The 27,426-nt window shown below is 39.3% G+C and overlaps 1 protein-coding gene across 1 annotated transcript in view; it reads left to right on the top strand.

The window, feature by feature from the left end:
- The window catches only part of LOC104680724 (DENN domain-containing protein 1A-like), a 387,331-nt gene that overhangs the window by 258,139 nt on the left and 101,766 nt on the right, over positions 1-27,426 (top strand). Inside the window, exons 6-9 of the mRNA XM_030920077.1 lie at positions 351-420; positions 5,774-5,854; positions 10,247-10,300; positions 25,134-25,244. Coding sequence (XP_030775937.1) covers positions 351-420; positions 5,774-5,854; positions 10,247-10,300; positions 25,134-25,244 — 316 coding nt within the window. The remainder of the gene's footprint in view (positions 1-350; positions 421-5,773; positions 5,855-10,246; positions 10,301-25,133; positions 25,245-27,426) is intronic.

The raw sequence follows: 27,426 nt of genomic DNA, 5'->3' as shown, positions 1-27,426 counted from the left end.
TGAATAGAAGATTTCCTGGCAAGGGTGGGTGTGCTGAGAGAGGCTAGGGGACTACTCAGAGTTGGTGCCTGATTGTGGAGTCTGCTTTGAATTTCTTTTCTGTGAACTGTTCTAGCTCTGAGGCATGGGAATAATTTATAATGGACATTCAATCCTCTGCCTTACACAGGCAAGTTTTTAAACTCTCAGAAATAATTAGCATTTCACCAGTCTGTGTTTCCACCAGTCTGTGACAGGAGGACTCTTCAGGATGTAGAGCAAAACTGAAATGTATTAGTCTTGAATTAGATCCTGGTTAAAGTTTTTGACCTGCATACTAATATGTCATGTGTTTCCTCTTCTTCCTCCAGCTATCTCCCCTGGTTCGAGGTATTTTATAAGCTGCTTAACATCCTGGCAGATTATACGACAAAAAGACAGGTATTTGCTTTTTTAAAATAATTCTTTTTAACAAATAAGCTTTAATTTTTATGATGAAAAAGTAAAACATGCCTTATATTTTACCAAAAAAGTGATGCATGCCCATTATAGAAAGTTTGGGAAATTCAGAAAATAATAGGAAGGAAAAGAAAATCACTTTTAATTTGCCCCTACTCTCTTCCCTAAAATAAATATCGCTAGCATTTTGGGTTGTTTTCTTTTTTAAGTTTTTCTTTGCATTAAATAAATGATAAAGAGACCCTTAACATTCACAAAGTTAATGTTCACAATTTCTAATATTCCCAAGCAGCCCGGAAAGTTTGTGACATGTATTAAATTAGCTGAGGCACATATTTGAATTGCTTATGTCATGCTGCAAATCTGGGCTTTGCAAGTAAAACACTTAACTGGCAAGTGACCTACCCAGTTGTCCTGAGTTCCCGTTGCAATAAAGCTTTGTGGTGCTTTTACAATAACTTTTGTAGGGGTCTGAAAATTACGTTAAAAATTCATCTGTACCTTGCTGTACTTTTGGAAGAAGTGGTAAGGTAAGGTATCTTCCATGGATGTCAAAGGCCAATTGGACCTTTATGTAGATTTTTGTAGCCCACATTTTCAGATACCATTATAACGAGCGTGCCTCCCACACTGTTAAAAATGTTATAAATATTTTTCATGGCTGCATACCATTTTATCATGTACCTTGATTTACTGAAGAATTTCCTATTATTGGGAATTGTTAATTGTTTGGGATTTTTCTACTGTTATGAGAAGTGTAACCATTCACATCTATGAGAGTAAAGCATTTTCTTCATTTTGGATTGTTTCCTTAAAAGGAGAATCCCAGATGGGCCATTGTAAGGTCAGTGGACATAAACATTTTTAAAACCTTTGCCAAACTGCTTTGCAAAAGAATTCTGCTGTTTTCTTAAAGGATACCCTTTACCAGCAATGTAAGAGAGTGCCTAGGTCATGATACTCTCTCATCAGTACCATTTGTTGAATTCATTGTTTGACAAGTAAAAAAGTCTCATTGTTTTAATTGCATTTCTTTGATTGTTAATGAGTTGAATATTTGTCTATATATCTAATGTCTTATATTTTCCTTTTTGTATATGACCTAAGATTTTTAATTAAAGTGATCAATTATTATTAAATGTTAAGGAAAGATTTCCCTTAATTTTTTTCTGTTGAATGTTCTGAGCAATTTGAGTGTTAGTTCTGAGAAATGATCCATGAAAAGGGTACCAGTTCAGTCACACTGGGGTCCAGGGGAGGGAAAGCTGTGTTTCATTTCTATCTCCTTAAGATTCATTTAATGTAAGCTGTACGAAGTCCTGCATTGGAGAAACCTGGGTCACCTGTGCTTCCCATCTTGTTTTGCCCGAAACCCCTTTAATTTTGTGATAAATCTTAGCATTCTGAGATAGCAGTGTTTCCTGGAACACACTTTGGGAAATGCCGTTTTGGAGGAAAGGGGGAAATTGTGTGTATAATGACTAAATCATTTTTTTAGAGACAGATTTACTCACTGGCAAATGTATTCCGGAGGTCACAGTAAATGGAAAGAATAACTAATAGAAATGGCTTCCTTGATCACTACACTCACTGTGAAAAGAAGCTTAGATGTCAGGGGATTCTGTCATAAAAGAAGTGGATTACTCTTTGATGAATGAGTTAGGAGGTCACCTTGGGTCTGTTCATCGATTTCTGATTCACAGTTACTTTTAGTCAGACATTCCGGTTTTCACTCAAGTTTGAAAGGTGTCTTTAATAAATAGAATTGTGTAATATGTGGGCTCTTAACAGGTTTGAATTGGAGATTGACTCACATTTTTTTCCCTCCATATGTTCCAGTCCAAAAAAAAGAGAAAAAACTCAGTCAAACAAAGAACTTAGTACACTTTTTAAAACATGTGATTCAGGAAAGATTATAAAAGGGTAGGTACAACCTACACATATGGGAAATGGATTATTACCCTGTAAAATTGGTGAACCTTTCCCCTGGGCCATTGCTCCAGCAGGACTCTGCCTCTTGGGATGTCAGAGGCTGAGATCAGTAATATGTTTTAGTTGGAATCTATTTCTCTTGAACCCAGGACTCTTTTTTCCCCCTTTAGTTAAAAGAATTTGACACAGATGATAGGAAATCTGCCTACAACTGGCTTAATTGTTGGCAAGATTTTAGTCACCAGATTAGAACAGGAAGAGAGTTTTTATTTAAAGAAACAGAATCTACCTCCTGCACCAGGGCTGAAACCTTCTCTTATCCAAAAGTCATTGGGAAGGTTGGGAAGCAAGATAGGCTTCTATTTTCTCTCTCTCTCTCTCTCTCTCTCTCTCTCTCTCTCTCTCTCTCTCTCTCTCTGTGTGAGAGAGAGACAGACAGACAGAGACAGAGAGATTGTGATGGCTAACCATGGGGTGTGGGAGACCAAGGTGTGGGTAACTGGGGTATCCGTTTGGGCCATGGACCCATCATGCTCATCAGACCTTGAATGGCCACCCTTGTGGAAGGGATGGCAGGGCAAGGGGGGGGGTGTCTGAGCCAGGGAGCAGGGTGTTGGAGCCTGAGGGAGAGAAAGATGTTTATGTGGGAGCATGGTGGTAGAGGCTCAGCATGGGATGTCAGAACTCAAGTAGGGTCCAGAAGAATCCATGTGAGAAGGGAGGCAGTAGCTGTGGCCCAGTGCTGGTGTATTGGATCCTGAGGTAAGGAAGGCATTTGTGTGAGGGGTTGGACAGTAGAGACCCAGCCCTAGATGTCTGTGTCGGGGAGAGGAGGGAGGGCGTCTGGGTAGGGAAGGAGGCAGGGATGGCAATAGAAGAGTGGTTCCATACAAATAACCAAATATAAAAAGAAAATACAGGCAAGTTTTTTCACTCTTGTAGGATGATGTCACAGATATGTAGAGGGAGAAAACTAGAATAATTTTTATGTTGGATTAGAATAGGAGCCATTGGTATGAACCCATGGTTTTCAATATTGGAAGATGGATATGGAAATAAATAGATATGTGAAGTGCCTATTGTGGTTCCATGTGTGTATTATATATTATCTGGCTCCACTGACTGAAAGGGCCTGGCATAAGCAATACTAAGGAGCAGTGAGCACACGTGGTGCCCAGATCTTGGTTTCTAAATACCATTGTCCACTAAAAGAAACCAGGACTCATTGAAGAAATAACCTGATTCTGGGGCTGAGGCAGGGAAAGTATAAGATGAACCTGAAATATCTTTTGTGCCAAAAAGTAAGGAATTGCTAAAAACATGATGGGAACATGTCAGAAGGGCACAAAAGCAGTAAGAGGACTCCCACTAGTCATATCTGGAACAAATTGAATATAAAAACGAATTAGGATAGTAAAGGATTATAGTACACTGAATAAAACAGGAAACCATGGACCCATGGTAATAAAAATAAGTAAATGGATACATTGAAAGTTTGAGGAATGGGATATTTACATAAAGTGTCAATCCACAAAATGGTTATCTACTGCAAAGAGAAAGAGTAATGTTACTTTAGAGATATCAAATGAATTAATCAGTTGATGAAAGCAAACGTCATGAGTAAAGGGACATTGAAATCAGACTTTAGACAAAACATTAGACAACTGAAAGTTATTCTACAAAATGAGTGGTCTCATTGTCAAGGCTGTACAAATCTAGAAAAGACTGAGGAACTGTTCCAGACTAAGGATGAGTAGAGTTGCAACTACTAACTGCAACATGTGATTCTGAAGTGGATTGTTTGCTGTCAAGGATATTATTGGCACAGGTGGCAAAACTTGAGGATGAGGTGGTAATTCTGCATCTCAGTGTTAATTTCCTGTTTATTATGATTCTCTTAGTTTGTTTTCTGCTGCTATAACAGAATACCACAAACTGGGTAATTTATAAAGAAAAGACATATATTTGGCTCACAGTTCTGGAGGCTGGAAAGTCCAAGAGCCTGGTGCTGGCATCTGGTGAGGACCTTCTTGCTGGGTCATAACATGCAGCCCTCAAGACAAGAGACACAAGATGGGGGCCAAATTTATCCTTTATCAGAAGCCCACTCTCACAATAATGGCATTAATTCATGACGTAATCACGTCTTAAGTGTCCTGCCTCTTAATACTGTTACAATGATAATTGTCAGCACATGAACTTTTGGGGGAAACATTCAAACCACTGCAATGATTAATTGTGGTGATTTAGGAGAATGCCCTTGTTTGTATCTATGGATGGTGGGGCGTAATCTTGGCAGCTTATTCTCAAATAGGTCAGGAAATAATAAAAGTTTTTTTTTTTTTAACAGTTTCTACAACTGTTCAGTAAGTTTGAGATTGTTTCAGAGCAAAACTAAGCACATGCACACACACACACACACACACACACACACACACACGTTCATCTCTCTCCTCTCTTAGAAGCTTGTTTGATTTGTCAGAGCTCAGACTGAAACAAGCTTGTAGTCTGGGTACATCTTCTTTTTCCTCTCCTTAAATTCACTACTTAAAGAAAGCTGTAGTGAAGCTAGGAGGGCTCTGGAGCCTGCATTTCACCCCTTAGCTGTGCAACTTGCTAATGGGCTGATTTGAGACGAGTTGCTTCACCTTTTGGAGGCTCAGTTTTCACATTGTTGAAGTGGGTAGTTGGGAGGATCAAATAGAGGATGAATAGATACAAATATATACTTATCAGTATTATATTAGCACAAATAATTCCACAGGGTGGGAAAAATAGCATTTGGATAATTCTGTGAGCAGTATTCTTTTGAGCATTTTAGAGGCGAATCCATTTTCAATCAAATAATTTGTATTGCTTTGTATGTCATTATGTTGCTCAATTTCACGAATTAGAATGCATAGCCACCATCCTATATTGCATGCTGTTGTACTTAGTTCATTTCTAACTTTCCATAATTGGAGGCTGCCATGTGTACCCAGTGAACACTCAATAAAATTAATTGAGGGTAATGATGATGAAGACAAGATCTATAGTGTCATCGTTATTTCTCCAACCACCCCCGCCCTGTAAGCTAGGATTGTTTGCATTTAAAAGTTGTTGCTATGGAGTTTAGGGGATAGATTTGCTGAGAGCTTATGGTATATGATCCATAAAAGGCGGTCATGGTAGGTGTCTCACTGAGTAGAAAATGTCAAACTTGGTGTAGGAGGATCTATTTGGCTCTTATGTTTGAGGCATACGCAGTGTCTTTTGTCAAACCCTATGTGAATATCAAACCTATTTCTGTACTGGGGCCAGCATCTCCCCAACCCCCTCAGTCATGTGTGCCCAGACCTCCCTGCAGGTATCTTACTAAGGGCTGAGCCTTGCTTTTGTTACTTAGGCCTTTTATTTCTTTCAGGAAAATCAGTGGAATGAGCTTCTTGAAACTCTGCACAAACTTCCCATCCCTGACCCAGGAGTGTCTGTTCATCTCAGCGTGGTAAGTGGGGCAGAGTATTAGCCATCACTGAGAACCCGTGCATTATTGACAGTAAGAAGGAGGTAGCTGAACAGGATTGTATTTTGTCACCTTTACCTACCCTACCCCTACCCCCAAATACTCTGAGACCTCCGAGCTCAAGATAGGCCAGGGAGCTGAATTTCTTCCTTTCTGTGAGATTCTATAAGAAACAGACATGTCCTAAATGTCCCTAGGCTCCTCCGTAGACATCATGCCATCACCAGCATCTCTTGGATCACAGATGCTGGGCTGAAATAGGACACCTGGCTCTGCCTGCTTCTTCAGTCCCTGTCCCAGCCTCTCTGTATCATCCTTGCCCTTCAGCACTGCTGTGCGTGTCCCTTTGCTGAAGCCCATCCTGCACCCTCAGCTTTCAACATTTCCTCTCCGCTGTTTGCCAGGGTAACACATATTCATCCTTCAGAACTCAACTCTGATTTTATTTCCAGAGAAATCCTCCCTTGATACTTCATAGGTTTTGCCAAGTTTACCTCCTTCCCCCCAAGCATCTTGCATACTTTGTGGTACTTAGTTACACCCTATTGGCATGCTTCCTTTTCCTGTCCCCCTCACTGGACTTTGTGTCCCTTGAGGACAGAGAGGGAGAGTGCTTAGTGTTGTTCCTGGCCTACAGTAATAGTTTCTTTGAATGCCTATAAATATATGCTGCTACTACATGTTCTGCACTGTGCTCTGAAATACCAATTGGGAGATTTCCATCCTAGTCATTGTCTTGCCAATGACCTGAGTGACCTTATTCAGGACCTTTAACCTTGTGGGCTTCAATTTCCTCATCTGTCAGATAAGGCATCAGAAGAGGTGTAGGAGATCTTTTCCATATTTTGGTTCCAGGATTCTCTAATTCCCTAGGTCAAACCCTCAAGCCCTTGTCACTACCTTCATCAGAATTCTCAAATGGATATACTTTGACCAAGTATTGATTATTATCCAGGGGCTATTTCCCTTATGTCATGGGGCCTGAGAATTTTAAGAGTTTTATCTTTCATCTTCATTAGAACCAGATACAGTGTTGGTATTCAGTGGTGGAAAGGTATCTCCTCTCCTAAAGAAAATTAATATCCCTTACAGGTTTTTTCAGAATGATGATAAAATTGAAAGCAGTGTTACTACCAGTAGTTAATAATAGGTCTACTCTTTTAATAAGTTCCTAACTTATACTAAATATGTATCTCTAATATTCAAAACAAGTCTACAAAATAGATATTAACATTCCCATTTCATGGATGAGATTTCAAGAGGAAAAAATACTTGCCCTTCCAAGGTCGTGTGGTTAATAAGAGATAAGACTTGAGTTTTCAAAGCCAGGGCTAACTTCAAGCCTATGTTCTTCCCACTGTGCCATTCATGTGGAAGAAGAGGGAGAGAAGGAAGGAAGAAAGAAAAAAATGAATTTACAGAGACTTTTGCCCATTTTAATAGAGCATAGGAAAGAAAGAAACCTTGTTACAAAAATCTCGTACGGCAGGGGAGACCATCTGGAAAAGATGACCAAATGAGCTTTAAACCTGCCCCAGTCCTTGCTGTATAGCTAAGCAACCCTGCCTTTGTCTCTGTCCTTTTTCCTAAGCAGCTTGATCTCACCACTTCCGTCCATAATGACATCCGACAGGTAGCTGTGGAGTAGCCTGGCTGGGTCACCAGCTGCTGGGGAGGAAGGTCCACTCCTTCCTAAGAACGGCTGCTCAGGCAGTGTGCATGCCAGGCCTCAAGGACAAGCCATCTCAGGGGCAGCAGGAACTGCTGGGGTGGCGCAGCTGTTTCATGCCAGTGGTTTCTAGGAATGTTTCTGACCTCCCCTGGTCCCCAGCATTTCATGGGCAATGGAGCAAGACAGAATCTCAAAGAACAGCCTGGGGACTACTTGGTTTTGGAATTGTGTTGGCTCACTATTTACTATCAATTGCATCTATAAAGGCAGATATTTTTTTCTTTCCTTTTCACTGGGAATTCCTCTCTCCATATTGCATTTCTGATTTTGAAGGGCCACTCTCATCTCGGTTATACACTGCAAGAGTGTATTTTTATGTTTCTTATATGAGTGATGATAAAAATAGTAATATGAACTAGCAGTTCAGGGCAATAATAATTTTATATTAAAATACCATTTATTGAATGGTAGGCATTCATATATATAACATTTATTCTTCACAACAGTTTTGAAGTAGATAATATTCCCATTTACAGATTCAAAAACAGGTTCTGTGCTATTAAGTGAATTTGCTGAGCTACATAATCACCACATGGCCATTTGTTACTGAACTAAACTTCTAGCCCTTTGGTGTAGAAGTTGGTATCTCATGAAGTCATATTTGAACCTTGCATTTTACTTTTCCTGTTTTAATCCTCGTTGTTAAATTAATCACTTACTAGTTTCCATGCTACACCATCTCTACTGAAATACTTCATAGGTAGTATTTTGATATACACACAGATTTTGGAATAATGCATTGAAGAAGGCTTTTTTAAAGTTATCTATTTTATACTTTTTATTTTTTACTTTTTTATTTGTTTAAATCCCTTTAGCTGTCATCTGCACATAAAAAGCACAGGTATAACAGTCTGTCGTGGTGGAAAGAGCACAACTCTAATTACACAGATTTAGTTTTGGTCCATATTCTGCCACACACTAGCTGTGTGACCTTTGACTGACTACTTGACCTCTGTGAGCATTAATTTACCCATTTGTAATATGGAGATAATATCTATCTCAAAATTTGTTATGGGAATTAGAGATAACATTTACAGCGTACTAGACATAATGCCTTTCATGTAGCAGGTATTCAACAAATATCTGTTGAATATTGGACAAGTACCTTATACTATTATTGTTGTCATCATCATCATTATGATTGTCCCCAGGGCCTTTCATTTCATAAAGCCTATACAACTCATTCTTCTAGACACCTACCTATTTTGCAATCACCCAAGAGTGGGGGTTGGGGTGGACAACTTCTTGAAATGTCACTTGGGGGTCCAGGTTTGAACTTAGGCCATGGCTAAGCTGACCTTCTCTGCATGTGACTTTTCCTGGCCTTTGCACAATCCCATCTTTAATTGGCCGGCACCAAGCTCTTTCCGTTCCTGCTTGCCATTGTCTTCTGAGTCTTTAATAGCAAAGGGTGTCATCAGTTCAGCCTGTTGTCATTTAACTCAGGGATGCATGCTTGTTACATATGGAGATGCCTCATTGGAAGTTCTTTGAAGAGGTCAAGTTTTCAACTCCACTGAGTCTCCAGTCAGGAGGCTTATGATGGAGTGGGCTTCGGGGGCAGAATTTCTCTACTCTTAGTCATCTGCAATGGTCTCAGTTCCAGTGCTCCAGCAACTGGAGCTCTTCCGAGCATTACTTAGGCCTTTGGGGCAGATTTTGGTCACATTTTGTAGATGAATATAATCTCAGATGCTGAAATGAGATGACAGGTTTGGTTGGTAAAAATCATCGCTGAGTGAATCTGGTGATATTTAGTTCCTAGAATACACTTGCCTTACTGAACGATAAATTATGAAACCAATGCCTTTCATGTGTTTAGCCATTTAACTTTTTTTTTTTTTTTTTTTTTTTTTTGAGACGGAGTCTCGCTCTGGCGCCCAGGCTGGAGTGCAGTGGTGCAATCTCGGCTCACTGCAAGCTCCGCCTCCCAGATTCATGCCATTCTCCTGCCTCAGCCTCCCGAGTAGCTGGGACTGCAGGCGCCCGCCACCATGCCTGGCTAATTCTTTTTTGTATTTTTTTTTTAGTAGAGATGGGGTTTCACCGTGTTAGCCAGGATGGCATTTAACTTCTTTGAACTATTTATTTATTTATTTATTTAGAGACAGAGTTTCATTCTTGTCACCCAGGATGGAGTGCAGTGGCACGATCTCAGCTCACTGAAACCTCCACCTCCTGGGTTCAAGCGATTCTCCTGCTTTAGCTTCCCAAGTATCTGGGATTACAGGTGCCCGCCACCATGCCTGGCTAATTTTTTTGTATTTTCAGTATAGACGGGGTTTCACCATGTTGGCCAGACTGGTCTCAAACTCTTGACCTCATGTGATCCACCTGCCTTGGCCTCCCAAAGTGCTGAGATTACAGGCATGAGCCAACACTCCTGGCCTGAACTCTTCATTTATATCTCCCAAAGAAGTTCTCCTCTCATAGAAAAGAACTCCATCTACCAAAGTGATGATTTAATGCATCTGGTTCAATCTGACATTATCCAAAGAAAATATTCCATGGGTGTTTCTTCTGAGTGAAACCGTTTCCTTATCTGAGTAAGAAAATATTTTCCAATCATTTACTTGAATTCTGAGTAATGCAATTGTTAAACATTTTAGCAGAAATAAATCACTTTTGCTTTTCTTTTCTAGCATTCTTATTTTACTGTGCCTGATACCAGAGAACTTCCCAGCATCCCTGAGAATGTAAGTACTTGGGAAGAAAAAATTAAATTTTTATTCTTTTCTGTTTTCTACCTATTTGTTTTAATAAATAAAGGATGTGATTTAAAGTATAATTATAAAAATTATGATTTTTAAAAAGAACACATTATAAAAACAAAAATAGAACTGAAGTGTATTATAAAAACAAAACAAATAGAGAATATTTGCAAAGTATAGAAAGTATAAAGACGAGGGATTGTTATTCCTATTTCTCAAAGGTAATTATGTATTAATATGATATTTGATTCCCTCTTTTTAGAATGTATTTTTACATAGTTAAATCACCTGTTATAAAAACATATTTTCCATTTTCATTCATGTGACTTATTTTTGTCAACTATGTAATATTCCATTTACTCTGTAGTTTATTTAGCCATTCTCTCACTGTAGAACATTTAGATTGTTTCACATTTCTGCTATTATAAGTGAAATGTTTCCATATAAAGAATTTTCCAAATAGAGGTTTATTAGGGTAGATCAACTCAAGCAGAATTACGCTTCTACTTCTTACCCTTGTATATTTATCTTTCAGAGAATAAAGTATTTGTGGGTAAAGTATGAGGGCCTCCATCCCTACCTCCAAAGGACATAGGAGCAGTGAACTAGAGTGTGAGAGAGCAGAAGGTTGATGTTTGCCTTCTGAACAAGCTGAATGACATATCTAGTCTAGCGCTTGACATGTTTTCAAAATGTTTTACTATGATTATAAATAGTACTATGTAGAATCAGATAAAGAATGTCTACCACTTAGACACTTGATTACTTTTTTAAAATTGTGGTAACAAATACATAACATAAAATTTACCATGTTAATCATTTTTAAGTGTACAGCTCGGTAGTTTTGAATGCATTCATATTTTGTACAATGTCCAGAACTTTTTGTATCTTACAAAACTGAAACTCTGTACTCATTAAACAATTCCCCATTACCCTGTCTCTGCAACCGCTGGCAACCATCAATCTGCTTTTTGTCTCTATGAATTTGACTACTCTCCATATAGTACTTGACGTAAGTGAAATCATACAATGTTTGTCCTTTTGTTCTGAGTTATTTCACTTAGCATAATGCCTTCAAAGTTCATCTGCATTGAACCATATGTCAGGATAGCCTGCCTTTTTGAGGCTGAATGATATTCCATTGTATGTATAGACCACATTTTGCATATCTGTTCATCCAGCAATAGATACTTGGATCAATAGATGTTGTTTTTACCCTTTGGCTATTATTAATAATACTGCTTTGAACATTGGTGTACAAATGCCTGGTTGAGTCTCTGCTTTCAGTTCTTTTGGGCGTATACTTGAATGCTTGATTAGAAAAGTACTGGAATATGTGGTATACCTTTTCATAACTACTGTAGATTCACAGAAAGGAAATTTTTCTAAGGGTTGTCTATAGAACAGATTACAAATGTCAGGTGATCAAATGTAACGAATGAAGTTAGGCTGTAATATTGTGATTAGATAACAGTCTTGATAAGTTGGGATTATCAAGCATATCCATGTAGTGTATTATCTGTATGATCAAACTGTGGTAGGAAATATTGCCTCCTTTTTGTTTGACATTAATTAATAAGAAATTCAAACCAGAGTTCCCATTTCAGCAACAATAGATAACGTTGATTGAGTACTACTACTCGAAATATGGTATATTTGGTACTTTTCTCCATTTTCACGTTTAGCTCTCTCAACAAGCTTACATGGTAACTACCATAATTATTTAATATAAGGAAACAGAAGCCCTGAAAATTTAAGTCACATATTCAAGATCCTACAGGAAATAAATGGTAAAGTCAGAATTCAAGTATTGGTCTTTCTGGATTCTTGAGGCTGAGCTCTTACATACTGTGCTATAGTTTGAGCCCATGATTTTTACCTTTCATCTCTCAGAAAATTCCATTGAAATGATGAGCAAAAGGAGAAAACTATTTCCCTAATGACAGAGGAAGCTACCATGAGCCAGAGAGTTTGGGAATTTGCATAATGTAAAGGAGATGATTACTAATAGTTGCAGTCAGTTCAGTGTAGACAGTGGAGAAATCCAAAAAGAAGTGGGAAAGTAGTGCAGGCAGAGCAGAAGCAGAGGCTGTGAAGGAGGCTACTGAAGGATTATTTTATTTTATTTTATTTTACTTATTTATTTATTTATTTATTTTTGAGACGGAGTCTCGCTCTGTCACCCAGGCTGGAGTGCAGTGGCGGGATCTCAGCTCACTGCAAGCTCCGCCTCCCGGGTTTACGCTAGTCTCCTGCCTCAGCCTCCCAAGTAGCTGGGACTACAGGCGCCCACCACCTCGCCCGGCTAGTGTTTTGTATTTTTTAGTAGAGACGGGGTTTCACCGTGTTCGTCAGGATGGTCTCGATCTCCTGACCTCGTGATCCGCCTGTCTCGGCCTCCCAAAGTGCTGGGATTACAGGCTTGAGCCACCTTGCCCGGCCTGAAGGATTATTTTAAAATGCCATGGGACGTTTACAATAATTGATCATGTACTAAATTATACCAAAAATTTCAAAATAGAGCGTATTAAACTCTCACAGGTCACTGTCTTTTATAGCAGTGAATGAAAACCATAATAATAATTAAAGATTTAAAAATATTCATCTATTTGAAATAGCAGTTGGATCAAAGATGATAAAAATTGAAATTAGTTATTATTTAGAAATTAATGACAATGAGGACACTAAACAAGTACCTTAGGGATGTGGCCAAAACCACACTCTGGAGAAAATTCATAGCTTTGAATGTTTTTATATAAATAAGGAATTTAGAAAACAATGAACTTGACTTTCAAGAAGCTAAAAAAAAAAAAAAAAAGAATAGTAATAAAAAATAACCAAAACTAGAAAAAGAAATAGTAATTTAATTTATTAGGGAATATTGTTAAAGTAAAATTGAAAAATAGCACTTTTTAAAAACTGAATTTGTGAAAAGAATACAATTTTAAACTTATTTGATAAATTTAAAGATTGTGAAAAGAGAAAATTTCTAGAAAAAGACAAATGATAGTTGGCTTGAGAAATAGGCAATATAAATATAGAATTATAACTTGAAAAGATTAGTAAAGCTATATTGCAATCTCCATCCTTCGAAAAATCTATCAGGTTTAGGTGGTTATATAGGTGTTTCAGGAACAGATAATTATTACTTAAATAGTACCAAATCATAGGAAAGGTATGTGTGTATGTGTATCATACAACAGTGAAAGAAAAATCAAGCATAATCCCCCATCTCAGAGATCTATTTCTGAGGTTTTTCATCCTTCCTTTTTATGACATGCAGTTTTCAAACTGTGCCACCGGGAACCCCAGTGTTGCTTTGGGAGCCCTGGAAGGCCTCACAGAGGTAGATGGCTAACTGATCAGAGCATTGGATCCCTGCTCCTGTTTTATTCAGAGCAGGTTAGTTTCCATTGCTTACATTGGGGGTTGAGTAATACTTTGTTTGAGACAAAAGTATTCTTTTAATTTTTTTCTTAAGTTTCGAAAGTTACATTTTTAAAAGCACACAAAATGTACACACTTTGTATCTGCTTTTCTTATAACAATGTACTATGAACATCTATGTCATTAAAAATTCTTCACAAATATTTTGTTGTAAAAAATAATACTAATACATAGAGAAAAAAATGAAAGGCCCCTATTACCACCATCCCCCCCCCAACCCCAATCCCACTGTCCCTCAAGTGTTTGATGAAATCTTTCTCTAGGAATTTAGTGTTATATGTGTGAGTACCTGTGTGTGTTGTAGATGATTTTTAAACATAAATATGATGCTATTTTTTTGGTTTAATGTATTCTAAAAAGTGTTCATATCTACCTGCTTCATCCTTTTTAATGATATACTTATTTAGTGGTATTTTTATTCTTATGAAAGTAATGCGTATTCATGGCTTAAAAACATGTAGTGCTACATAGTTGTTGATGACAACCAGCAATTTTCAAGTTGCCCAGCTACTTTCAAGTTTTTAGCAGCTGTGTTTCCCTCTGTATTTTTGAATAACTTATTCATATTGCTAAATCTTAATTTTTTTTTCAGTTACAGATGTCACTTATTGAATTTCCTATAGAAGATGAGAGTTTTGGTCTTTTACCACCTATAACCCTCCCCACCCCAAAACACACAGAACAGCATTCTCTCAGTCACATATTTTCCCTCTCCCATTCTTTCTATACCTTTAGAGCATTTTTACGTTAAATCAGAAGTTACTGTTTATGTTTTAATGAGCATGCTGAAGCAGTTAGTAGATTACCTTTCCTTTCTTATACAACTTTTTGTCCCATAAGCGTTCTTGGGTTTCACATATTTCTCATTCTTGATTTTATTCCCTCATTTTGGTGAAACATGTGCCAGTAGTTTTCTTGAGAAAGTACTTGTTAGAGGCAACATTTTTAGACCTAGCATGACTAAAAAGAACTTCCTTCTTCTTTTTTTGAGACGGAGTCTTGCTCTGTCGTCCAGGCTGGAGTACAGTGGCACAATGTCTGCTCACTGCAAACTCCAAACTCCACCTCCTGGGCTCAAGCGATTCTTCTGCCTCAGCCTCCCAAATAGTCATGGCTACTGGTACCCCACCACTATGCCTGACTAATTTTTGTATATTTTAGTAGAGATGGGGTTTCACCATGTTGGCCAGGCTGGTTTTGAACTCCTGACCTCAAGTGATCTGCCTGCCTTGGCCTCCCAAAGTGCTAGAATTACAAGCAGTGAGCCCAGTTTCTTTATTCTTCTTTTGATAGTTTGACTGGGTGGGTGTAGAACTCTAGGTTGGAAATTACTGTATCTTCCAAACTTTGAAGATGTTTCTCCACTGACTTCTAGCTTTGCTGTTGCAACTAAGAAGTCTCAGCCATTCTGATTCCTGTGATTTATTTATTGTAACCATCCTTTGATGGTCTCTCCTGGTATCCTGAAATTGCAGTGATGTGCCTTGCTAGGGGCCTGTTTTCATCTATTGTGCTGGGCACTTGGTGTTTCCATTTAATCTGGAAACTCATGTCCTTTAGAGCTGAGAACTTTTCTCACATTATTTCTTTGAAAAAATATTCTTCATTTTTCTTTCTTTCTCCGGGGCCTCTGTGATAAATGTTAAATCTCCTGTACTGCTCCTCAAATTTTCTTGTTTTTTCTGTCCTATTTTCCATCTCTCTCTTTTAGTTTTCTCTCCACTTTCTTCAGCGAATCTTTCTACCTTTGGAAATTTACTTCTGCCATTATATTAATATTTTCACTCATCTGTGGGACTGTTATTTATAGATTTTAAAAATTGTTCTTCTCCTTGTATTATTTTCTTGCTCAATATTCCTATCTTCTGTTTGTTTTGTTCCATAACTTTCACTGTAGAGCCTTTCCTCAAATGGCTGACCCGTCACATTTAAGAGTGAGGCATTAAAAAGCTGACTGGATGCTCTGCCAGTCATTTCTGGAGCTTGGAACTAGTGTGGCTATTTTCGGGGCAGGGGCCTCTCAAATGTCAGTATCAGAATCTTTTCCTTTGGATTGGTCTGTTTTCTTTGCCTTGGGAGTATATGCTTTAATACCAGTGTTCTGGAAGCTGAGTAGGAATGGTGGGTTATGACATGTCAACATCTAATATGTATACCTTCATTTAATACTCATTTTCAGTGTAAGGCTTCATTGCCTGTCCTCAACTATACCTGGTGTCCCCAGGCCTTTCTGATTCTATTCTTCTAGAAAGTAAACACATATTCCTCTGGAGAGGTGCAGGAAAGTCTGTTGACTAGCTCAGTTAACTGGGAGAGGAGATCCTTGGGATTGAATTACTCCTATTTTTATTTGCACCCCCTCTCCTCGCCTTCAGAGATTCTGGGTGTCTCCAGTTCCTTTTTGGAATTGTTTTTGTGCTATGAGTTGGGTTGAATGCTCAGTGCTGTGCCAGCCTACCTTATCCGTAGCTTTCAGCTTTTTTTCTCAACCTCAGTCACATGCTTGTCTGCTTGGGCCAGATCATTCTTTGTTGAGTGGGGCTGTTTTTTACATCATAGGATATTTAGCCTCGGTGGGCTCTACTCACTACATGATGGTAGCACAGTCCCCTCCAGCTGTGACAACCAAAAATGTCACCAGGCATTACCAAATACCCCCTGGGGCACTAATGGCCCCAGATTGGAAACCACTTCTTTAGTCACATCTGCTTTTTGGCTTTCAACAATTTGATCTCTTTCTTCCATTACTAACTCTTCTCCTGTTTTTCGGCATTTGTGCCTTTTAAAATTCTTTTACTGTGACTTTTTCTGGGAGGGTGGTATCAGGAGAAAGAAAAGATAAATGTACGTTTAATTCACTGTATTTAACTGTTTTAACTATGCTTTCCCTACTAATAGATATTTACATTTTCTACTGTAAATAATGTTATGATAAAAATGATTGCCTAGGTTAGGTACATTAAATTTTTTTTTCTTTTAAGAACAAATAATTTCTTGAGAACTTGATTTTAAGGTACCTGGAAGTTCTGATCATTTCTAATTTTTCAAAACCACAGTTGAGATTAGGAAGTTTTTTTTAAAGTCCTCTCATAGCCTTACCTCCAAAGCCTGTCTGCACTGTATGCTACCTCTCCTGCCCCCACTATTTAAAAAATTTACGTTCCTTCTGCTGGTTTTGCCACTAATGAACCAATTCCCTGTGCATGACCCATTGTCCCTAAATCCTCCTTTGCAAACCAGTAAAAGGCTAGCCTTGTTTGTTTCTAAGCGGAATGGTAATACCAATCTGCCAGACTCCTACCGTACATGATTCTGCTTTAATCCTTAGAGCTACTCCGAGAGGGGTAGACGTGAGCCCCGTTTTAGACAGGGAGCCCAGAACCCGTAGAGCTGAGGTGGCAAGGTCTGCTCGTAAGCAGGGTGTAGCGACCCAGGTTTGTAAGGTTTTGTTCCTGTTGTACCCCACTGCCTCCCTGGAATTGATGTGTTCTATTCATGAGGAAAAAAAAGGAAATGATTTTTTAAAAAATATAGCAAATTACAAAATGAAGCAGGAAAGCCTTTCCTCTAAGGAGAATCTGAACTTTTGTAGGACCAATTTGTGTGGTTTTTGACGTAGAATCACTATTGAGCTCTAGCCATGTTCAAATTTGCATATTAATCTCTTGATAATTTTTCAAGGATTAATTTAAAATTACTAAATTGCTGCATTGCAAATTGAAACAAGCAATAGCTGTGGGGTTGTTATTCCTTTATGATCTGGTGTAGTGGAAAGAACATGAATTTTAGAGACAATCAGATTCTGGGCTTCACTACCCTGGGACCTTGGAGCAATTTCTTGGAGCCTCTAGGTCCTTATCTACAAAAGGAAAATGTGAGAAACTCATGAAGTATTAAATGTAGAGTCCAAAGACAATGTCTGGTGTGATGGAGATGCTGCTTTCAGTGATCTGGTTCTTTTTCTCCTTTTCTTGGTTCTCCCAGAATTCTAGTCTTAACCTCCCTTGAGATCTGAATTGCAGCTGAGGGCTGAAGAACATTATTCCTGGAGTACATCTTTTCTAGGTTTTTGCTCATATTTCATGGTTATGGAGATTAATTTCCCTTCATGGGGCATATATTTCACAGAGCCTTGAAAGGGTCTTAGCAGGCCCTTTTCACACCAGAATGTCTGAAGCTTGGAACTGGTGTGGAAATGGAGCCCAGGGCTCCGCTGCCTGTAATATAGATGGTTTGTAAATATTTATTGATTATCTCCTCTAAGGAACATAAGCAAAAAAAGGATAAATAGGCTTTGGGATATGGAACTTAATAATATTCTATCACCAGATAATCCTGTTCTCCTGGACAGCTTCAGAGACGTGTTAGTGTAAAAAAAGAGACAAAGGAGCTGGTGTTTATTGAGCATCTACTGTGGACGAGATCAGGCACTGTTTGTTATGTTCTGAAATCTTCACAACAGCCTTATAGTATGATTGTTATCTCTGTTCTGGAGAGGAAATGAAGCCCAGAGATGTGAGGTAACTTGCCAAACCAGGAAGTGCTAAAACCAGGATTCACACCTGTCAGTATTATCCAAGCATTGAGATGCTGCTGGGTCTGGGCCCTGGCTCCGTGGCTCCCCCTACCCATCTAAGAAATTGCTCATCATACGTGTAAGTTATATAATTAATTGTTTGAATGTTTGGTAAAATGTCCTCTCTTCCTCTCTAAGGACAGGGATCAGTATTTTTTGTTTCACTGTAGCACTATACCTAGAACAGAATAGATGCCCAATATGTATTTATTGACTGAACAAATGACTGAATGGATGAATTAACATGTAGCCCCCCCCCCCAGAAGAAAAAAAGAACATTCCTTTCAGTTGGCTTTTGGGCCAATTTGTCTGCAAGACATTAATGAAAAGCAAACGTAAAAAATAAATTCTTTAAATTCTTTTCCCTTTCAGATCCCCATTGAAGTTAATTCTCATTATTTCTATAATTTCTTTGTAAAAATATTTTCTTTCTTTTCAGTGAAAAACTATCACTCTGTAATTGCTCATCAGGGTTTTCTCTGTCTATCGAGATAACACATGTAGGAGTGAATTTTATGCAGGCAATAATTAAATGAACATAAATCTTTATAAATTTTGAACAGTTGACCTGCATTTAAAAAAAGTCACAGATCATGAACAGTTACATAGTAATAATTACATTGTAAACCAGCTATATAAAGGATTTTTTTTTACGTGTCCAGGTTTTGAAGTTTACTTTTGATTAATGGATAATCATATAGACCTTCATTTGGAATATTAAACAAACCTGTCTTAATTATCTAGTTGGTGTCATACCAAGTGGTTAATGATGCGAGGAAAGCAGTTAGAATGGACAGTTACATATAACATTGCCCAGACTCCAGTTTGTCAAAAGATGCACCATGATATAGAAAAGATTTATGAACTCATCGTGACTTTCAAACATAAACAAAGTTGAAGTGGTAGTAGAAGACCTATTATCAAGAACCGCGATTATAGAGAATTCCATTGTTGCTCTTAAGAGTTGTCAGGTAATTGTTTATTCTAATGGTTTTTCCATTCACTTGGAGGGATGAAAGTTGACCTCTGGGTAAAGTCTGCTTTCCTTTCTAGAATACACTTCTCTGATTTGATTGCTTATGTGAATTTCTGGGATTCTTTCTTAGGCAGATTGTTTTCGATTCCAAATTTACAATTCCCTTTAAAGAATCCCTCCCAACTAAGGTTACTTAAATTCTTAAAAAAAAAAAATCAGTTGAGGGTTTTAAAAATTTATATTATGGTAAAATATAATTTGAACAGGAGTTATTTCAGTAAACAAGACCCACTGACAAAACCAAGCCTCCTGCCTTGGAAGCTGCCTTCAGACACAAGACAGTACGTCTTTATCTTGTGTACCATGTATGAAGTGGAAAGTCACAAAGACTAATAAAATGACAGACAGTGGGGCGGACTAGCATCTGTTTCGAAGGCTCCAAGGAGTACCCAGCTTAGAGTCAGTTCTTTGGTTTGAGGATTATCTCATTTCCCTAAGGTATTGAACCTAAGACGCTTTCTCTCTAAGCCCCACTATATCCCCTCCCATCCCCACCCCACTCCAACTCACCCCATCGCCACCACCCCCACCTGCTTCATAACCTCAGGCATGGATCACAGTGAGCCTCAAGTCTCCAGCCACCTGGATTGGTACAGGAGCCAGCAGGGACAGCTAGAAGGGAGCAGCCATTATGAGGCTTCTCCTGGGAGGATGGGGGTTTTGCCAGGTGCCATTCCCTTTCTCTTTGTCTGGATTTAGAGCCATGGGGGTTTGCACTGGACCTGATGCTTACCAATGTTTCTTTGCAGAGATGAGAAGTGGGAGCCAAGAATCTAAGGAGCTTGTGTGTTGCAGGCTTCTTCTGAAGTGCACCTTGCAGGCTGCTCTGTCCAGAGACCTTCCCCAGATTTGAGCCCTTTCCAGCCTGGGTGGTGGATATAGCTTTGTAGCTGTGCTACCCAGCCCTAGAGAGTGTGGCCAGAAGAGATGCTAGGTAGAGAGGCACATGCTCATGGGGACATAAATGTATGTGTAACTGAAAGAATGTTTAAACTCCATGAGTAGGAAAGGAATATCCTCAAGCCTAAAAACTTACTGGCACTAAGAAAACCGAGACCTTTTGAGCACAGAAACTGGGAACTAGTCCTCAAAGCAAGGTTTTCCTTTCCAAGTAGGTGAGTCACACAGAAGTAATTGGCAGAGAAGAAGAAAGTGATTACTTAGGCTCAGCCATGGTGGCATTACAGCCCAGGACGCTAGGCCTAGGACAAGGTGGCCAGGGATACCATGTTTGACAGGAATTATGGTACTTTCGAAGGAGTATTTATCCTTTATTAAAAGAATGGACGTTTCCTTTAAAAACCTATTTGGGCGAGTGGACAAGTATGGTGCATAGTAATCTGGAAGCCCAGGAGTCATTTGAGATTTTTTTGTCCTTCCCTCCACAAGCCTACTTCATCGCCAAGTCCTGTAATTCCACTTTGTAGATTACCTGTGACATCCACACCCAAAGCTTTGATCTGAATTGATATTTTAACGTATATTTTAATCATTTCTTTCCCAGAATATGACAGCAGCCTGTTAGTTGACTGTTCTGTCTCCTGTTTGCCCTCTTATCTGTCTCCCACAGAGCCTCTAGGAAGATTTTTCTGAAACACAAATAGGATCATGTCAGGATCCTTCAGCACTGCCCTGTCCCTAGCTCTCTGCCCCCTGCTCTCCCGCCCCGCCTGCCCCTCACTCTCCTCCCTGCCTGTAGCTCCTCTCCCCACCCTGTCTTTGCCGCTGCCTGGAATATGCTTCTTCCCCTGTCCACTGAGTAAACCCCTGTTAGGAGGCCCAGACCAAATGTCTTCTCTGTCACACCTTCTCCAGCCTTCTCCTGCATATCTATCAAGGGGGTGAGGCTTCTCAGCCATGCCTGGAGTGTAGTCTCAACCATGGTAGATTGCATACTGGATTTCTGAGTCTAATGTCCCTCTCACCCCAGAGTAAGCAGGAAAATGGAGATCACAGTTAGTTTATCTCTACAGGCCTAGCTCCCAGGAGGGTGCTAGGCACATAGGAGTTAAATAAGTGTGTGTTGATTGCCTGATTATAGGAGATAGAAATGAGAGGATGGGGACTTAGTCCACGGAAGAAGCAAAGGGCTGGGAGAGTGGTTTATCTCGTATCTTTTATCAGCAGAAGCTCATAATGTGTTCTGGCTGTAGTCTTGACTGAGGACAGCCTGCTGCGGAAGCTCTCCCTTCTCCTATCCTCTGATCTTATCCATTGGAGAAATGTGGTTGGCCTGGCTGTGAAATGAACACCTGCTTCTGTGTATAGCCCTCACCCCAGTTACCTGATAAACCACTAATTTATTTACATTTTTAATAAATGTAGCCACAGATACCATGAAAAGTCACCCCTCCCTCCTTCCACCATCCCCAGCTACTTACCAGCCTTTGTGCAGCTTCCAGTGGCAGTTCTTTTTCTATAGGTTCTTCACCATTACTGAGTAATCAATCGCTTCATCCGACTCAGAGCCAGGTTTTCCAGAGTCACATGCTACATTCTTCCTAATGTCCCACATGGTCCATCTTCTTTGCTGGTGCGTTCCTCGCTGCACTGCTCTCGCCCGAGTGAGTGACCAGCGCCCTCAGCCATTGCTTCCTCCCTGCACCGAGCTTGCTCTCATCAAACTGCTGGATGATGGGAGAAGCAGCTTCACCCAACAGGACCTCAGTCTCATGGCAAAAACATACTTAAAAAAAAAAACTGAGTTACTGGAAGATGGGGACAATGGAAGCATACAGGGGAGCTTGATAAATGAGTTGAGGAAGTCTCCTAGGAGGAGGTGACATTGGAGCTGGGCCTTGAAAAGTAAGCAGGTGTCCTCAAGGAAGAGTGGGGCATTTGAGGCAGAGAACATGGCAGAAGTAAAGGCCTGTGGGTATGAAAAGGCATGGCAGGCCTGAGAGAGTAAGGATTGGTGTGGCTGGGGGAGGGAGATTCCTGACTCTATGGGGCCTGCTTCTGAACTGAGGCTTGGTGGGAGCTGTGAGTGCTCCCTGCAGCTGCTCCTGGGGCCCTGCTCTGCCCCACAGGTGCTCCCACGGCTGAGCGAGGTTCCCAGGGCTGTTGGCACTCCCACCCACTCCCACCCGCTCAGGCGGGTGGCATCCCAGAAGGAAAGAGGCAAGGGAGGAAGCAGATAAGAAAGACAGCTTCTGTTTAGACACAAATATCTTGGTAATCAGCACAGATGGGATGAGAAATACCAAAAAAAGTACATGACAGTTTAGAGAGAATTTGGCTAAATGTTACATATTTTTAACATACCTGTGTAGAGTTTTTGGAACAAGCACCTGAGTCGCTCAGAATCTGATTGGAGATGGGGAACATGCCTCAATCAAATGGTGTTTTTATTTCAGAAATGTTCCCTTCTCCATCCACAAAAGTATCCTTGTGATTTTTTTTTTTCTCCCACCAAAATAAGGCGCAGGATTTGTCTCTGACGCTGTGTCTCCCTATTTGGACGGCAAGCTGTGTAACATATTTCTCCCCAGCGTGAAGCTTCTTGGCAGACTCTTGAGGCCACGTTTTGGTGGCTTCAGAGTTATCTTTGGATCTGTCAAAAGTGCTAATGGGCTTTCTGGCCTTCTTTAAGCTCCTCATTTCTATTTTCTTTTTACTTCCATCCTCTCCTAAAAGAAAAATTCATGTAATTCATCAGCAGTTAAGCTTTTTACCAAAATGCTCAGTGAAGGGCCTCGTATTTTTGTTTGTGAGGAGAGCTGTGCCAAACCCCACCCTTACATCATTAGCTCTGCATTCCTCCATCCAGTGGAGGAACCAAGATACACTGGTTGACTCCTTCTGACTGCCTTTGGTGTTTGCTGTTTTGTTTTTCACTGAGTTTGTTAAGAGGCAAGTTGGTGTGATGGTTAGGGTATGAGTTTCGGATTGAGGAGATGTAGTTTTGAAACATGGCTCTGCCCTTTCTAGCTGGGTGACCTTTAGACATCTACTGAGACTTCCTGAGGCTCAGTTGTTTTTTTTTTCCTCATCTATAAAATGGAGATGATAATACCTGTCTCAGGCTTGTTGGGAAGATTGGAAAGAACACCTGTTGCCTACCACATACAGATCACTCCGTGAATGGGGTAACAGTAACTTTTAACAGAAGCATTTCCCTTTCTTTAGGCATACTTGATCTTGTTTTGTTTCTTTTTCCAAATATGAGTTTTACCTACAATTTTGTGTGGAATAAAAAGAGCCTGGGTTTAGAGACAGACCCACTCAGGACTGAATCATGTCACATCCACTTACCTCATGACCTTTGTCAAATTATACAACTTCTCTGTGCCACTGTTTTCTCATCTTTATAGAGGGATAATAATACTTAGTTCAAGGAGCAGTTTGAAGATTAAGTGAAATGTTTAATAATAGATGTGAACCTTTCCCATGGTGGATGTGTGTAAGAGGGACAATGTGGTGTAAGGGAAAGCGTATAGGCCGTGGAGTCAGATCTGACTTTGCCAGTTACTGACCTCTCCCAGACTTCTTTATATTGGAAAGAATAACGCCTCACTGGATTTTTGTGAAGACTGCACAATTACACATCCACAGTGTCTGGTACAGTGGCTGGCACTTGAGAGGTAGTTAGTATATAGAGCTATTAATTCAGTTGCTCTGTATTTATAAAGGTTGATGGTTAACCTGGTACTTCAGTCAAACAATAATAAATTATAAGATAAGTGCCCAGTTTTACTCCCAGCCCATAATGTTGTTGAAAACACTTAATGCTATTTTGCATGTAAAATCCACCTGGTTTACTTCAATTTATGGGTTATAGATCTTTAATCATTATAAACTGCAACCCCTGGCAGTAGCATTCCTTCCCTCCCCAACCCCTTTCATTTTCAGAGGATTATATTGTGTGGCATTGAAAACCTGTAACATTGAAGAAATTAGCATATTCATGTGTATTGTTAAAGTCAGGTGGGTATAGAATGCGTTGTGTAAATGAAACACATTCCATTTTTTTTCTGAAATCTGAAGAGTACCAATCTATAGTACTAATTAAAAGAATGAAGCCCAGGCTACGGGGGGGGGGGGGGGAAAGCTAGTTAAAACACTGCTTTGTCACAACTTGCTGCTGTTTGTCTTCAGTTTTTTTTTTCCCCTTTTGAGTGAAATACCTGGAAATTGTAAATGTTCAAAATTGCCTTAATTCCAGCTGAGCCGTTTTAGCGAATGTAAACTGTGAAGGAGGGGACACCAGCAGTGATGACAGGAGAGGAGCTCGCCTGGCCTTTGTGGGTGGCATCTCCTGGACAGAAACGGGCTCAGTGCCAGAAGCATTTTGGTCCCTGGGTACTTTCTTTTGCTTAGGCGTATGGCACAGCACATCGGGAAGGTTCTAGGATCTGGGGCCCAAAGATTTGAGCAGCAGTCCTGTCTTCATTGCTTATTAGACTGTTCCATCTTGGAGAATCTCTCTGAGTCTTGGTTTCCTCATTTGTAAGATACATGTAGAATTCCTGTTCTGCTCACCTTTAGGAACTGACCTAAGTGCTGTATGCAACCTCATGTTGTAATCACCACACAAAGATGTAATTGCTCAGGCTCCTTCCTCTCTAAGGTGTCTTCCAACTTTACGGTTCATGATTTTACACATGAGGGGGATTTGGCCTCCGGGGTAGAAAGAAAAGGACAGGGAAAGAAGAGAGTATACTTTCTGATTATTTTCTGTTTCTTATGCTCTTATTAGATACTGTTATAATAAGAAGAAACAAAATCAGCCACAAACCGTGCCTTCTTCTTTCTCCTAGAGAAATCTGACAGAATATTTTGTGGCTGTGGATGTCAACAACATGTTACATCTGTACGCCAGTATGCTGTACGAACGCCGGATACTCATCATTTGCAGCAAACTCAGCACTGTGAGTAGACAGTCTTAAGACTGGCTTTTTAATGATTTAATTTTAATTGAAAGATACATCGGCAAGATGAAAGAAGATTTTAGGAAAAGGAGTCAGCTACAGTCCCCTTATATGGCAGCATGTCATTTTCATTAATTGTTCATGTTTTTTTTACAGTGCCAATGCACATTTCATTTATTCCTGTAGTCTCACAGTCAATTATAAATAGCTTTCCATTTGATTGAGTGTTATGAACATGTTGCAGATTTCTACATGAGCTTCGATTATTGTCATTTTTTAATGTTTACACCATATTTCATGATACAGATGTGTCATTATTTACTATATCCTTCTTCTCTTGATGGCCATTTAGGTTGTTCATTATGATTTAATCCTTTTAGTAGATAATACTGCAATGAACATCTTTTGGCTTCTTTTGACTGTTACAGTTATATTCTAAGGAGGGGGACACCAGGTCACAGGACTTGATAAGCACTATGATTTAGGGACTGCCAAATTGCTTCCCAAACGGGCGGTGCTTGTTTACAGTGAAGGCTGCCAGCTGTAGATGAGTGCACCATTTTCACGGCAGCTTTGCCAGGCGAGAGAGAGAGTGTGCATGCTTGCACGTGCATGCGCTCAGGTGTTTTAATTCTGCTAAGAAAGTAGATATGTTATGGTATTTCAGGCTTGCTTTAATTTTAAAATTACATCTTTGGTTAGCGGTAACTGAATATTTTCCATGGGTTTATTTTTTTATTTGTATTTTGTTAGTATCCTTTCACATTTATTTTATAGGTGCCTTGATTTTTTTTACAAATTATAATGAACTTTCTATATAACTTTTGCTGTGTGTATAATATAAATATTTTTATATTCCTTTTATTTTAGTTTTTCACTTGCTAAGTATGAGAGTTCACATTTTCCCCAATGGTTTTTATGAAAATTCTTAAGCTATTATAGAAAGTTGAAATAATTTTATAGTGAATGCTGATATACTTCCATCTAAATTCTACTAGTGACATTGTGCCAGTTGCTTTATCATGTATTTATTCAACCATTCATCATCCATAGCATCCATTAGTCCATCTTTTTTTTCTTTTTTTGAGACAGAGTCTCACTCTATCACCCAGCCTGGAGTTCAGTGGCGCTATCTCGGCTCACTGCAACCTCCACCTCCCATGTTCAAGTAATTCTGTTGCCTCAGTCACCCAAGTAGTTGGGATCACAGGCACGCACCACCACACCCAGGTAATGTTTGTGTTTTTAGTAGAGATGGGGTTTTGCCGTGTTGACCAGGCTGGTCTTGAACTCTTGACCTCAAGTGGTCCACCTACCTCAGCCTCCCAAAGTGCTGGGATTGCAGGTGATCCATCTTATTTTTTATGCATTTCAAAGTAAATCACAGGCGTCACTTTACTTTCCCCTAACTAATTCAATATCTGTTTGCTGGGTTTATTGTTGTTTTTGTTTGTAGACAAAACTTATATACAGAAATTGACTGGGGGTAGAATGCCTAATAGGCATCCCTCTGTTAGAGAGAGTAGAAAAATATTTTCATAAGCGGAGAGTTCCCTAATGAAGGGCCTGTGGATAAAGTCAGTTATGTGTTTACCTATGAATAAAAGGCACCTAATAATGAAAACTCTCTGAGACTACTAGAGTTTTCCTTATGGTTTTTATTATACTTTCATTATTTTATTATTTCTTTGGTTATTGATTACTCATCAAGAACTCAGTTTTTTGTTTTTTGTTTTTTTGGTTTTTTTTTTATTGCCCACTATGTGTTAAGAATAGCCTATAGTCGACCTCTTGCTTTGTTTTACATTTTATTTTACACCATATGTGCAGTTCATAATTTCAGGGCACAAACACCCAGACTGTTTCAGAATGAGAATATTGTCAACCACATCAATCATCACCTCTTTAAAAGAGTCTAGTCCATAACCAGTTACTGTTGCTTTAAATTGTTAAATTTCAGTCAACAAAAACGTGACGTCATCTCAGTGGAACTGAATTCCCTATCATTTAATCATGATGTTTTTGATCCCTTATTGTGTGCTGAGTCCCAGTGTCACTGAGTAATGTAGGGGTAAAAATCCTCAAATAGGAAGCAAATGATTGATGATACTAGAAAATCTATTAATATAACTTAGATATTAACATATTAAATGGGAAAACTTTTATGGTCCTCAATAGAGGG

The sequence above is a fragment of the Rhinopithecus roxellana genome, chromosome 16 (genome assembly GCF_007565055.1).
Source record: "Rhinopithecus roxellana isolate Shanxi Qingling chromosome 16, ASM756505v1, whole genome shotgun sequence".
NCBI lineage: Eukaryota > Metazoa > Chordata > Mammalia > Primates > Cercopithecidae > Rhinopithecus > Rhinopithecus roxellana.
The sequence above is the reverse complement of the archived record's forward strand: the minus strand, read 5'-3'. Positions and strand labels throughout refer to the sequence as shown.